This window comes from Callospermophilus lateralis, chromosome 19, assembly GCF_048772815.1.
Source record: "Callospermophilus lateralis isolate mCalLat2 chromosome 19, mCalLat2.hap1, whole genome shotgun sequence".
NCBI lineage: Eukaryota > Metazoa > Chordata > Mammalia > Rodentia > Sciuridae > Callospermophilus > Callospermophilus lateralis.
This window is the reverse complement of record NC_135323.1, coordinates 6,206,567-6,220,611: the sequence shown is the minus strand read 5'-3', so window position 1 is coordinate 6,220,611 and position 14,045 is coordinate 6,206,567. Positions and strand designations below refer to the sequence as shown.

General features: G+C 42.6%; 1 protein-coding gene across 9 annotated transcripts in view; it reads left to right on the top strand.

Annotated features, from left to right (window-relative positions):
- The window catches only part of Cluap1 (clusterin associated protein 1), a 33,695-nt gene continuing 19,650 nt past the window's right edge, over positions 1 to 14,045 (top strand). For 4 of the 9 annotated variants that reach the window (XM_076840232.1, XM_076840239.1, XM_076840237.1 and 1 more), the window contains exons 1-7: positions 1 to 81; positions 2,471 to 2,582; positions 3,447 to 3,531; positions 4,510 to 4,689; positions 7,412 to 7,507; positions 10,212 to 10,295; positions 13,806 to 13,939. In XM_076840232.1, the coding sequence (XP_076696347.1) occupies positions 60 to 81; positions 2,471 to 2,582; positions 3,447 to 3,531; positions 4,510 to 4,689; positions 7,412 to 7,507; positions 10,212 to 10,295; positions 13,806 to 13,939 (713 nt within the window). In that variant the 5' untranslated portion in view covers positions 1 to 59. Of the gene's footprint in view, positions 87 to 381; positions 423 to 1,613; positions 1,710 to 2,470; positions 2,583 to 3,446; positions 3,532 to 4,509; positions 4,690 to 7,411; positions 7,508 to 10,211; positions 10,296 to 13,805; positions 13,940 to 14,045 lie in introns of those variants that run through there. The other 5 variants (XM_076840234.1, XM_076840236.1, XM_076840235.1 and 2 more) reach the window with 5 other exon arrangements.

Here is a 14,045-nt window from a genome sequence, read left to right as displayed (position 1 = left end):
GACCAGCGAGTGCTGAGGGGAGGGCGACGGCAACCGCGGCTCCCGTGAACCAGAGCGCCATGTCTTTCCGCGACCTCCGCAGTAAGGTTGCCCATTCCCCCCGTGCCCGCGGGTCTTCCCCGCCTAGTCCCCGCGCTACCACGAGCCCCCTCCCCGAGAGCGCCTTGATCTGGAAAGTTCGGTGTGCCCTGCCGCGTGTGGCTGCCGAGCACCTGAAGTGTGGGGAGCGGCCGGGAGACCGGCCTTACGGTTCCTCGTGAACTCACTCGTTACCGAACAGCCGCCTCGGAAGGTGCCTGCGAAGCGCAGACTTCCGAGTCGGGTCCACTCGGCGCTGTGCGGGGAGACGCGGCGACCGCAGGAGAGGGCTGGAGGATGGGCTAATGCGGTTGGCACTTTTTTGAGTTTTCAGGTTCTGCCTGGTACTTTTCAGTGTATATGCATGATTTCCTTAGCCCTCTGGACAGTTCTGTGCCCCTCGTTTAGAGATGAGGAAGGCGGCACGGAGAAGGCCGGTAGCTGGGACGAGTGACAGGTGGTAGCAGGTCGCGCGGGGATGGGATGCAGCGTGTGGGAACTCCAAAGCCCGCGTCCTTCTGAAAGGGCTGGCGAGAAGGGACTCTACGCCTTTGCCAGAAGGGCAGGGCGGGGCAGCCTGGGGCAGGGTGAAGCGCGGAGTGGGTCCCTACCCCTTGAGGGGCGCCTGTTATTCACCAGGAGTTTTCATTCACTGATTTGCTCTAGTCCTCACTTTAGCGGTGATGTGGTTTGGTAGATGAAATATTTTGAAGCATAGAGAGGTAAAGTAGCTTGCTTTAGGTCACACAGTTAGAACTGGTTGCAACAGAGGATTAAGACCTAGGACTGTGACTCGGAAATCTCGGTTTTGGTTTTTTTTTTTTTTTTCTTTTCTTTTCTTTTTAGATGTAGGTGGACACAATATCCTTATTTTTTATTTATTTTTTATGTGGTGCTGAGGATCAAACCCAGGGCCTCACATGTGCGGGGCAAGCGCTCTACCACTGAGCCTCAATCCCAGCCTCTTGTCTTTTATACACAGTCATTTTCTGAATCTGAAGCCGTTAAGCTAACTGGCCTCACCTGCAGAGGAGTACTAGGTGATTGTCAACCTGCAGTCTCTGGACTCTTTTTCTCATCAAATTGCTGGTGCCTGTAATTTCAGCATTAGAGAATACTCTTTTCTGTTATGAAATTCTCTTTCTTTGGTGTACATATACAGGAAGACTAATCACATTTCATTGACGCACCTCTTAGCATTGTGGGATCACATCTTCTGGAATGAGAGAGAGTCTTTGGTGACTACATTGTAAAGACAGGTGTCTCCTATTGTGTACTTTTTGGTGGGGCCACCACTTTGCTAGGGGACATTGAATAGGGTTGTGCTGGGGAAAGTGTAAAAGAGGGATTCAGAATAAAATTCTGAATGTTCTGCAATCATGCAGTGTATGGTAACAGTCTCAAGTTAGTCTCCATTTGACAAGAAAAATGCAAAATTAACAGAATTCGACCACTACTAGTAGTCCTTAGCAAGAAGAAGTATTTCGGCAATGCCTGTGATGAGAAAGCTGCTGCTTTATTTTCTGTTTATTCAGATTTTCAAAAAAGAGTCACAAAGTGACTTCTTTTCCCTGTGCTCAAACCTTGTCTTCCACTATCTGGTAGAAGCCGACCTGACTCTCAATACCCAGGTAGGTAGGTTATTTGTGAATGTCATTGGGACATTTGGAACATCCCTCTTCAGGAAGAATGAGGACAAATATTACATAGTCAGGAAGCACATGAAAAATTGGTCTTGGCACACTATGGAAACTCAAAAAAATGTTGTTTGTGTTTGTTTCCGAATCTTGTTCTGTTCTAAGTACTATGGCTTTTCCTGAGGCATTCCCAATCTAGGAATAACAACAAGTGTTAGCAATACTATTTCTTAATCTGTTTGATAATCTAAATATTGCTCTAGTATTGAACTGCTCTCTTTAACATTTTTCTGAATACAAGGAAATTAATTAATCTTTAAAATTTGTGTTATTAAGATCCTGTATATTCACACACAAAAAGACAACTCAGAAACATGAAGTTACCCTACCCTACCCCCCATAACTGCTGTTAACATTTTAAAATATTCTTTCCCTGTTAAATTTTATAAGGCCAAGTATTTCTTATTTTGATGGTAAAGAGATAATAAGAAAAAAATTAAAGCCGCAGCTAATCCCTAAAGCCCATTTTCCTGTATAGCATCTTCTCCCATTGGACTTGAGTAGATGTTTTTCTGGTAACAGATTAGGTATTTTCAATTTTATCTCCTTTTTTCCTTCCCTCTTAAGAATTGCTAAATAGCCCCTAAAGCTGTTAGTAGATTGAGAGTAAGAAGGGAAAGCAGAGATAATAGCTAAGGTAATAAACAGTTGCCATTTGGTGAAGAACTGACTGAATTATGTTTTTTCTTGGACAGATTTCACAGAGATGATGAGAGCCCTGGGATACCCACGACACATTTCTATGGAAAATTTCCGAACACCCAACTTTGGGCTTGTGTCTGAAGTGCTGCTCTGGCTTGTGAAAAGGTTAGGACCACACTTGAAATCTAAGGATGAAGGCTAGATTTTATTAATTAGCCAACTGGAAACCAGGTACTGTTGTGATGCAAAAGAGTTTAGTACAATTTGAATTTGTGACCTGTTGAGAATTGGCTGAATTCAAAGAACACTCCAGGAAGGGAATGTTTCTCAGGCATTTATGTAAGCTCCTCTTCATCCCTTCACCACAGAATGTCATGAACCTCCCTGCGTACTTGGGGTGTACTGGATTAGGAGTATCTTAGGTTTCTTTTTGTGTCAAAAAATCTGAGATGATTCATGTTAGAGACCTTTTGTCTAAAGGCCAGATAATAAATACATGTTACATAAGCTCTCTTATGTATAGGATATATATATTTATGTATATTTACACATGTCTATTCCCTGTGTATAGATAATATACTTTTTTGTCTTTAAAATGTAAAACACATCCTTAGCTTGCAAGCTAAACAAAAACAGGTTGAGGGCTGAAGTCTCCTGGCCCTGGTGAATTATCAGTAACTCAGTGAAAGTAACTTCAACAACTCTGCTCCTTCTTGAGGTGAACTGTTTAGTCCTAGTATCTATGGTCAGTATCAAGGGCTGTTAGCCAGAGTTGCCGTTCTGATTATTTTCACCAAACATTGAGATTTGACATAGATTTGATTTTGTAAGCTGAGCCCCGTGTTTAATTTTTAAATCAATTAAATGTGTTGTTAGGTGGGAGTTTGCCCTTTAGGTATTTTGTGTTGCTTTTGAAGTTTTTCTTAACCATATGACCTTATCTGAAGACTTGGAGAGCCACTGTCCTTTCAGTTGCCCACTTTCTCTTGAGGGCTTCTGTTGGACCTATTTGTTTATTCTCTGTCATAGGTATGAGCCCCAGACTGACATCCCTTCTGATGTTGAGACTGAACAAGACCGAGTTTTCTTCATTAAGGCCATTGCCCAGTTCATGGTTAGTTCACAGTTATTTTGTGGAATTAAATAAATTAGGGATAAATTTTAGTTAGATTTGCTTTCAAATTGAGTTTACTTTCTAAAACCATTCCATTGCCAGGGTTCTGTGGAGCCAATTCACAATGAAGCTTTTTGTTTTTTAATTAATTACTATTTAAGATTTTTGCTTATTTTATTTTTAAATTTAATTAGTTTGATACTGGGGATCAAATCCAGGGCCTGCTGCATGCTAAGCACATGGTCTACCACTGAGCTGCACTCTCAGCCCAGTTTATTTTGAGTAGATAATGTATTTCATGGTTTAAAATTGCTAAAAATCATGAAATTACATAGAATACACTGACTTTTTACCCTGTCAGCATGGTTCCATTCGCATTCCCTGTAACCACTATTTTAAATTTCTTCCAGAGTTTGTTTCTTCAAGCAAATGTTATGTGTTATTATTTTCCTTCCTTTTACACATATGGTAGTATGCTGTATTCCCCTGTGTAGTATTCTGCTGTCTTCATTTAATAGTATGTTTTATAGAACTTTCCAGACCCATACAGAATTTCCTCATTCTTTCTTACACTTGAGTGCCCCCCCCCATAGATACACCATTATTGATGTAATTTATGTAGACAGGTATTTAGTTGCTTCCAACTTTCACTCTTTGAAGCAATGCTGTGAAGAATAGCCTATGCATATCATTTGGTGTCTACGTATATCCCTAGAGTAAGTTCTTAGTAATGAAACTGCTGGGCCAAAAGATATGTCCATGTGTAATTTTGGTGTCATACTAAATTGCTCTCCATCAAGGTTGTATCAATTTATATACCAGATCACAATGCATGAGTCACTTAGATGTTTACTCGTAATACTATTAGGTTGTCTCCCAATTCTCAGCAGAGACATTTTCAAATTACCTGCATAGGATTTGGGTTAGATTATATAGGATTATTTAGAAAGGGCCTTAATATTTTTTTTTTTTAAATAGGCCACGAAGGCACATATAAAACTCAATACTAAGAAGCTTTACCAGGCTGATGGCTATGCAGTGAAAGAACTGCTGAAGGTCACATCTGTCCTTTATAATGCTATGAAGACCAAAGGGATGGAGAGTTCAAAAATAGGAGAGGAAGATGTCAGCAAATTCAAGTTTGATCTCGGCTCCAAGGTAAGGATTAAAGGAGTGCTTATTTCTTGGACTTGGGAGTAGGATGTGCATGGCACTCAGAGCACCACCACGTTCCTTACTGCTTGACCAAGGGCAGTTGGCCAGTTTTGTGCTCATCAGCATTCTGATAAAAGGAAAGTCACAGTGAATTAATGCAATTCTTTACTGAAAGCCTCATATTTAATAGGAACCGTTCAAGTGCTAGGGATATAGGTGTAAACAAAGAGGATAAAGTCCTCTGTCCTGTTGCTTAGTTGAGGGAGTCAGACTGTGAACCCCAATATTAAAAGTACCACCATGGAGAATAACAAAGCAGGATCAGGATGGAGAGTGCTGGGGAAGGTATTTTTCCTAGTGTGACCAGGAAGGCCTCATGGATTGGGTGGCTTCAAAGATCTGAGGGAAGGAAGGAACAGCCATGCAAATGGGGGTGGGGACGTGTGTCCTGAGATAACAGTGTGCTTTGTATGTTTGAAAAGAGCAAGGGATCTCTGTAGTGAGAGCCAGGACGGGAGGCCCTCTGGTCCCAGGAAATAAAACCTTTAATTTTTTTACTTGAGCTGGAAAATGGGATTTTGAGCAGAGATTTTTAAGCTTGAATTTTCTGTGCAAAGGATCCCTCTGCCTGCTTCATTGCCACCAGACTGAAGTGAGAGTCGAGCATGGAAGTTAATCATTGATTGCCGTGGTCTGAGCAAGACTCTAAAGCCAGAGGAAAGGGATAACTGTCTGTTTCATTTTCCCCCATAGAATGATGCATTTGCCAGTTAAGGGCCAGAACCCCCAACAAAAGATTCTGGTGGTTTTATGGACCCTGAAGTGGGGGGAAGGGAGGACCAGAAGTGGAAAAGTATTAGATACTGCCAAGGTGGGGAAGGTGTTTTTGAGTCCCATGCTCCAGGAGAGGCACCTGAAGAGACTTCGGCCCAAGGCTCAGATGAGGAGACTAGAGTAAAGGCAACCAGGCTAGGAACACAAGACTAGAGCATGACTGGCGAGGGGCCTGAGTCCTGCCTGCTGTGCCCTTCAGAGACCAGTGCATCAGCTATGCCCCTCGTCAGAGATCAGGACAGCTCTCCTCTGTGAGGCCTGCCAGGGAAAGCCTTCTAATTATCATGGTCAGGCCTGAAAAATCATGTGTTTTTTTATTTGTTTGTTTGCTTTTTACTTTTATTTATTATTAGTTTTTCACACATTGTTTTATAACCAGGAGCCAGGCCCCTGGTAAAGAAAAGTAGCTACAGGTGCAGACATATTTTGAAGGTAGATTTTATGGGACTGACTATGGATTGAGGTAGGTGAGATGACACAAGGAAGATCCCAAAGTGGCACAATACTGTCAGACCTGCTCTGCTGATGGTTTGTATCTGTGCTGTGTTTCTCCAGAAGCCACTGGCCAAAGTGCTAGCACAGCTGGGGAGATGAGCTCTAAATTATACTTTATTATTAAGTCATTTAAATGTGAAAGTGGCCATATGTAGCTAACAGTTATAGTATTAGACATTCAGCTCTGAAGTTTTTGGTCTGAGCACCTGGAAGGATTTAGTTGCCATTAGCTGAAGTAAAGAAGAGTGTGAAAGGGCAGAGGTATGGTGGGGAAGATGAGTTTGGTTCTGGACATGTTATATTTATGATGTGCCCTGGATGTCCAGGTAGAGATGCTGAGCAGGTAGTTGGCATGTGAGGCTGGAGCTGGGGTTAGGAGCACATAGGTAGAATTAAAGTCATGGGGTTAGAAGGAGTGCCGGTATCACTGTCAAGAGGTGGGGAAGGTGAGGAGAATCCTGCAAAGCAAGTTAGAAACTTGTTGCCAGTCAAGTAGGAAAAGCAGCTGGAGCTGGAACAGACCATGTCCCCAGGCTCTTGCTAGTGTGTTGGAAATAAAAGAGCAGTTGGGGATTCTTTGTTTTGGAGAGAGAGAATGACCTAGCAGGTAGATGTTTATGTTTGGATCTTTGGGAAATATAACACACTCAAGGAAGAGGGGAGCACACACATACCCTAAGAAAGAAGACTGGTTGCTAAATTGGCATCATAGTCACTGGCATTGTCTTCCTGGCAGTAGCCCCCATGCTTGTGGGAGTTGAGAACTGTTGTGAGTACTTAGAGGATGCTACCACACCTGAGCCTCACAGCACCCTATGGGGGAAAGTCAGAGGCAGGGAATGAGGAGACAGGGTAGGTTGAATATAGGCCTTGAGGATGCTGCAGTAGGGCAGGTGTCCCTTAGGTTGTCCCTTCATTTGGTCACCCCACTGCTGTTGCTGGACCCATTGTAACCTATTCAAAACTGGAAGCATGTCAGGTTTCTTCTTTCTGTTTCTCTGGATTTAGATTGGCTTGAGATTTGGTTTTTGGAGACACCAGATATTCTGGAATTGGTCTTATTTGTACTTAGGTCAGTGTTTCCTAAGCAGATGTCCTGGGAGTGCTGTCCTACAGCATGTAATTGTGGGACTGCTAAAAACATATTCTCCCTAAAGGTAGCAGTTGATAATATGCAACTGGTTGTGGATGCCTGTTAAAAACTGAAATTCGGGGCTGGGGATGTGGCTCAAGCGGTAGCGCGCTCACCTGGCATGCGTGTGGCCCAGGTTCGATCCTCAGCACCACATACAAACAAAGATATTGTGTCCGCCGATAACTAAAAAATAAATATTAAAAAAAAATTATTAAAAAAAAAAAAAAACTGAAATTCATGCTTCTGATATTTACCTTCCAGATTGCAGATTTGAAAGCAGCCAGGCAGCTTGCTTCTGAAATCACCTCCAAAGGAGCATCACTATATGACTTGCTGGGCAAGGAGGTTGAATTGAGGGTAAGCATTGTTCAGAGAAAGAATGCAGATTTTTTCCTTCCAGGTTTTCTTTTTCAATTATGCTTCTTGCTTTTTGGTGGTTCTTATTGTATTAAACTTTACCTGTGATTACATGAGGTAATATGTGGAAAGTGATGTAAAATGTTAGGTCCTGGTTTTAATCTACTGGTTTTAATACCTTGAACTTCTAATTCAGGAGTGGCAAATATTGGCATGTGGTTGAGATTGTCCTTGAACCTGTGCCTAACCTTGCTGATCATGGTGCTCTTTTCCCCATGAACTCAACCTCAGAATTCTCAGCAATGCTCTTCTCAGCCTATGGATCCTAAACGTTGCTCCTGTGGCCTCACTTGGAGAATCTTTACAAACTCCTGAAGCAAGCTTTTATTCTGATGTCTCTGTTATGAAATGTGACCTAGGCATTGAGTTTCAAGTCTTCCAGGTGAAACATACACCAAAGTTTAGGACCAGTGATCCAGGCAGTCACTCCTAAGCAGTTGGAATCAATGTTACTTTTTAAACTTATTTATAATCCTTTATTTCAACTGGTGCCAGCCAAGGAACAGGCATGCACTTGTCTGTTATAAATAATGTGGTTACTAAACTTTACTGAACCTTAGACTCACCCTATGTCCAGGTTGTCCTCATACCAGTGAGTTGGCCTATCAGAGGCTAAAAACCAGATCAGGGTTTAAAGTTATCCAGGCTATTCCAACAAGCAGCAGAATTGGAGAAGTACTGGTTCAAGAAGAAACGAAGTACTGTTGAATCCTTACCTGTAACGATTGATGGCATTTGAAGCATACATGTCCAATCTAGTGTTTTTACAGTAAATGAACTTCATTCCCTCGCTTTCTATTAAGTATGCCAGCCTCAACACCTCTCTTACTGTCTTGCCTGTGTTCTGACATTTCTGCTACAGTGTAAAGGTATTTGTCCCCCTACTTTTCACTGTAACCCAGGAACAAACTGGAAGGTAGATATCAGGGGTGAGGGCTTGGATATCACATTACCATCCTGGCTCTTCATGTGCCAACCTAGTGTTGCTACCAGGTGAAGTGGTAGGCGTAACAAATCTGCCACTAACATCTGACACCCATTTCTGGTAACTGGGGAGTCAATTCCAGGTTTTCTGTGTATAGCACAATAGTGCCTGTGTGTCTATACACCTTCCTGAGACCCAGAGACAGAGCTGGTGACCTGCTGAGCACCAGGGGAACTATGGCATCATTGTAAGACTTCACCAACATCCACCGGACACTCTTTCAGCACTGTCCTTTAGGGAATAATAAATAATCAGTGACTGAACTGTTCCCAAGGAAACCATGAGCTCTGAATGTAGTACTTCTCTAATGTGGTATGTTAGCCAGCACAATGGTGCACGCCTGTAAGCGCAGCTATTTGGGAGGCTGAGGCAGAAAGATCACAAGTTCGAGGCCAGCCTGGGCAACTTACTGAGACCATGTCTCAAAAAGTAAAAAGGGATGGGGAGGTAGCCCAGTGGTCAATTCCCAATTGCCACCACCCCACAATGTGTGTACACACACTCAGGAAACTTACATTGAGAGCCAGTGCCAGCCACAGGCACAGCATCAAGCTCTGCCTTCTTAAGGAAGCCATAGCCATGATCCCTGCCCTCCCTCACTGCTTCCCACCAGTGGGGTAGATGAGATGTACAAGAGTAACAGAAGTGCAAGGTAGAGTGTGATAGGAGCTCTAGGAGCTGCATCTTAATCCATTTGGGCTACTACAACAAAATATGATGGACTCAGTGGTTTGAAAACAATAGAAATTTATTTCTCACAGTTCTGGAGACTAGGAAGTCCTAGATCTAAGTGCTGGTGTATTTGGTGTCTGGTAAGGGCCCCTTCCTTATAGATGGTATTTCCTTGCTATGTCCTCATCTGGCCAAGGATGAGGGAGCATTCCAGGTCTCTCTTACAAGGGCACTAATTCCTTCATGAGGGTATCACCCTCATGATCTAACTCATACTAAAGATCTCACTTCCTTATACCACCCTTTGGGTTAGAGTTTCAACAGGATCCTCAGGAATGAGACAAATATTCAGTCTCTAACCAGGTTAATAACTACATCCACATTAAAATCCCATGGTTCCAAAGTTCCCAGTACTGATATGATAGCCACAAGGCCCCCTTGTTTGGTTTATGCTTAATACTAGCGGCAGGATCAAGGTGACCATTCTCATCTGCATTTGTCAGTAATAGGCAACTTAGAAAGACTTAATCATAAAAAAGGTTATAGCAGGGATTTAGACAGCAAGTTATGTTGTGCTTAGTTTGAACAGAAATGTAAGTCATGAAGTAAATTTGGGAGAAAAGGTAACAGATGCTAAGTTCAGGTTTGCACATAGAGCTAAGGGCATGTTGGGCCTTGAACTGAAAAGGAGAATCTTGAGATCTGGGGAGAGACAAGGTTGGCATCAGAGGACATTTATAGGTCATGGGCAGAGGTTTTTTTACATCAGAGATCCACATTATAATGAGACTTTTTTTCTTTTGGTGCTGGGGATTGTACCCAGAGCCTTATATGCGCTAACCACGTGCTCCATCATCAAGCTGTGTCCCCAGTCCTGTAATGAAACTTTTGAGAATTAGTCCATAAGCCAGATGTGGATCTAGGAACACTGGTTTTGAATACTCCTTTTTTGAAAATATATGTAAATGATTTTATTGTTTCTCTTAGGAACTGAGAACAGAAGCCATTGCCAGACCTCTGGAAATAAATGAAACTGAAAAAGTAATGAGAATTGCAATAAAAGAGATTTTGGTAAGATTAGTTTGGTTTTTATTTAAGTTTTTTATGCCTGGGACTCAAAAATATGTATTTTATACCTGCATAAGATAGAACAAACTACACCTAGTGATGGGTATTTCAAAGGGATTTAGAGGGTATTCTAGGAGCCTTAGGTTACTGACTGCTATTGTTTTTCTCCTCATATGCATAAGAACAATTTCTTCTGTTTAATAAAAATTCATCAGTTTAGGCTGGTGTTGTAGCTCAGTGATAGAGCACTGCCTGGCACATGTGAAGCACTGGGTTGGATCCTCAGCCCCACATAAAAATAAATAAATAAATAAATAGATAAATAAAGGTATTATGTCCATCTGCAACTGAAAAACATGTTTTAAAATTCGTCAATTTTGGCCAGGCATAGTGGCACACACCTGTAATCCTAGCTGCTCGGGAGGCTAAGGCAAGGAGGATCATGAGTTCAAAGCCAGCCTCAGTAAAAGCAAGTCGCTAAGCAACTCAGTGATACCCTGTCTCTAATAAAATACAAAATGGGCTAGGGATGTGGCTCAGTGGTCGAATGCCCCTGAGTTCAATCCCTGATACCCCCACCCCCAAAAAATAAATTCATCAGTTTTATGGGGGCTGGGTGGTTCCTCAGAGCTGGGTCCAGAGAAGTACAAGCTTGTGTGTCAAAGTAAGGAAGTGTTCGAAGAAGTACAGGGATCTGGTAAAGGGCCACAGGGCCAGCTTGATTGGCTTTTTGCTGGCCAAACCAGAGTTAGTGTAAGCATCTAAGTAAATAAATTATAGTAATTGATTTTACAGTGCAATTGAATGAAATAGAAAACCATGGGTTCTTATATTTAAGAAATAAATGTTCGAAGTATCTCCTAACAAAATACTTACTAATTACAAAGAGGAGAAGAGTACCTTCTTAGAAGCCTGGCATCACCCCTTAATCAAATGACCAAAGCAAACATCACCACAGTGAAACAAATCAAAACTGTGGTCCCTGATAGCAGGCAGCCCTTTCTGCAGTATCCCTGCTCAGGATGCATGATCAAAATCTGATCAGACAGACCGGGGGGCATTTCATAAATGAGCTGGCCTGTCCTCCTCAAAAATGAGGCAATCAAAGACAGAGCTGAGGAACCCTCCAGATTGAGGAGGCCCCAGAGAAGTGACACCTGTGTGCCATGGGGCTGCTGCCTGTAGGGGATGGGTGGGGGGAATCCTGTGGATGAGAGGGGAGACTAAATGGGCCTTTGCTTACATATGCTGTGCTGATGGCATTATGCTTGTAGAGGAGGAAGTCCCTGTCTATAGAAGTACTGGGACTTCAGGGCAGCACCATTCTCCCCTGGGTAGAAAAAAAATGCTATTATTATTATACTCTAGCTTTTCTGTGAGTTTGTGACTTTTTAAATTTAAAAAATACTAATTCATCCTCATGCTTGGCAACACTCTGACCGAATCAAGTGAATGTGGCATGAATGTGCCTTTAGTTCTCATATGTTAAAAAATGAGCTGGATCATGTTTTTTTTGTTTTTTTTTAAGAGAGAGAGAGAATTTTTAATATTTATTTTTTTTAGTTCTCGGTGGACACAACATCTTTGTTTGTATATGGTGGTGAGGATCGAACCCGGGCCACACGCATGCCAGGCGAGCGCGCTACCACTTGAGCCACAACCCCAACCCGGATCATGTCTTTTTTAAAAAATATTTATTTATGTATTTATTTTAGGTGGACACAGTATCTTTATTTTTTTATTTTTATGTGGTGCTTAGGATCGAACCCAGTGCCTCATGCATGCTAGGCGAGCACTCTACCACTGAGCCACAGCCCCAGCCCCTGGATCATGTCTTATGATCTCCTTTCATTGTTGGAAAATACCTGTTATGTTTTATAATTCTAAAAATAAAACCAAAACAACAATATGGATACTTAAAAGGGGATATGAAGTAAAGACCAGTTATTTCAGAAAACAGAAAAATTGTTTGTGTTTACAGATGTCTGTCTTTCATATTTGAGGAACAGATACCTTTAATAATTTTCATTTCTGAGGTCAGATAAATTCACTAGGCTTTAGTCTAACTGATTCAGAGAACAGTTGATACTAGCTGAGTTGTTCAGGAGGGACCTACCTTTCCTCTGACTGGAGCAGACTCACATTTCTACTTGGGTTTTTAAAGTATTTGCAGTTCATGAATCATTAATGATTTTTTTTTTTTAAAGAAAGCATCTTAAGAGTGGTTAATGTAGTTAGACCAAATGGTTAATGAAAGTTAAACCATAAATTCATTGACAGTAACTGTGGTTGCTTCCAAAAACGCACTTAAATCTCTGAGAATCATGAAGAGTATCTGGGCTTCTCAGGTGAACTCCGTAGCTTTTCAGTGGCCTGTGGGTAAACTGTCAGGAAACCTTTGTGAGACACTGACACATGGGGACTTACTGAAGGGAAACCTACCTCACCTTCAGAAACCTGATGTAGGGTTGTACAGTCACAGCAGTAAGGAGGGCGTCCACAGTTGCGTCTAGATTCCTGGTGTGGCTCACTGGCACTCTGAGCCATGGGGCACTTGCCGCCCAGCTTCCCAGATGACACAGACATCACTGGGCAGTTGCTCCCACAGAACTTGCTTCAAGCCAGAGCATAAGAAGGTCTTTGGCTGTCAACAGTGGTCTCTGCCCCTTCCCTCCTCTCCTCAGGCCCATTGCCCTGGGCCTCTGTCCCTTTCTACACAGGTCCCTTCCAAAGGGTGGAGCACACCAGCACACCACTTGACCTTCCATGAGGTCACGCTGCTTTGATGCTGACTTCACCAACACCGTGGTTTTTCTCTTTTAGTCTATCGTCAAGCTTCTGTTACATCAAGAGGAAAAGAGACCTTTTTTCTATCCTAGCAGGCAGTTGGTTAGAATTGGGGCCAGCTCATATTTCTTTTTGTCCCTCCTGAGTACAGCCATACTTTTGTGTGCATGTTCTATAAGTAGATACTTGTCACCAGGGGAGCAGCCTAGTGTTGGAAGGCAAGCCCACAGTGCAAGCGTAGGCACCCAGTTCTAGCCAGGCGAGCTGGACAGGTACACCATTAAGACATTTCTTGTCATCTTCATTTATTTCCCTGGGCAGAAATGCCTGCTTTTCATGAAAATAATAATTTTTACTGTGCACAGTGGCACATACCTATAATCCCAGCTATTGGGAGCCTAGGGCAAGAGGATCACAAGTTTGAGGTCAGCCTGAGCAGCTTAAGCGGGAACCCTGTCTCAAAATGAATAATAAAAAAATGGGGGCGGGGGACTGGAAATGCAGCTCAGTGGTTGAGCACCCCTAGTTCAATCCCCAGTACTGCTGAAATAAAAAATCTGTGCATGATTCTTCCTGGAACTAGGTGGTGAGGTGCAGCATTGCTTGGGGGAGTACCTGTGTTGTCTGTGCTTTTGTTTGTTCAGTGTGATTTGCTGGGTCTGAAGAACTGAGAAGTTGCCATCTTCAAAGAGTCCACATGGTCTCATTATTTCCTGTTAAATGTAGGTGCAGGTTCAGAAGACTAAAGACCTGCTCAATAATGTGGCCTCCGATGAAGCTAATTTAGAAGCCAAAATTGAAAAGAGAAAATTAGAACTGGAAAGAAATCGGAAGCGACTGCAGACTCTACAGAGCGTCAGGTAGGTGTGAACACTTGAGTAAGTAGAAGGGTGTCTTGTAAAGCTATAACAAAGGCTCAGAGTTCACTGGCTTTGACTTTTCCAGTAGCAAGCAGAACCCCCTGCG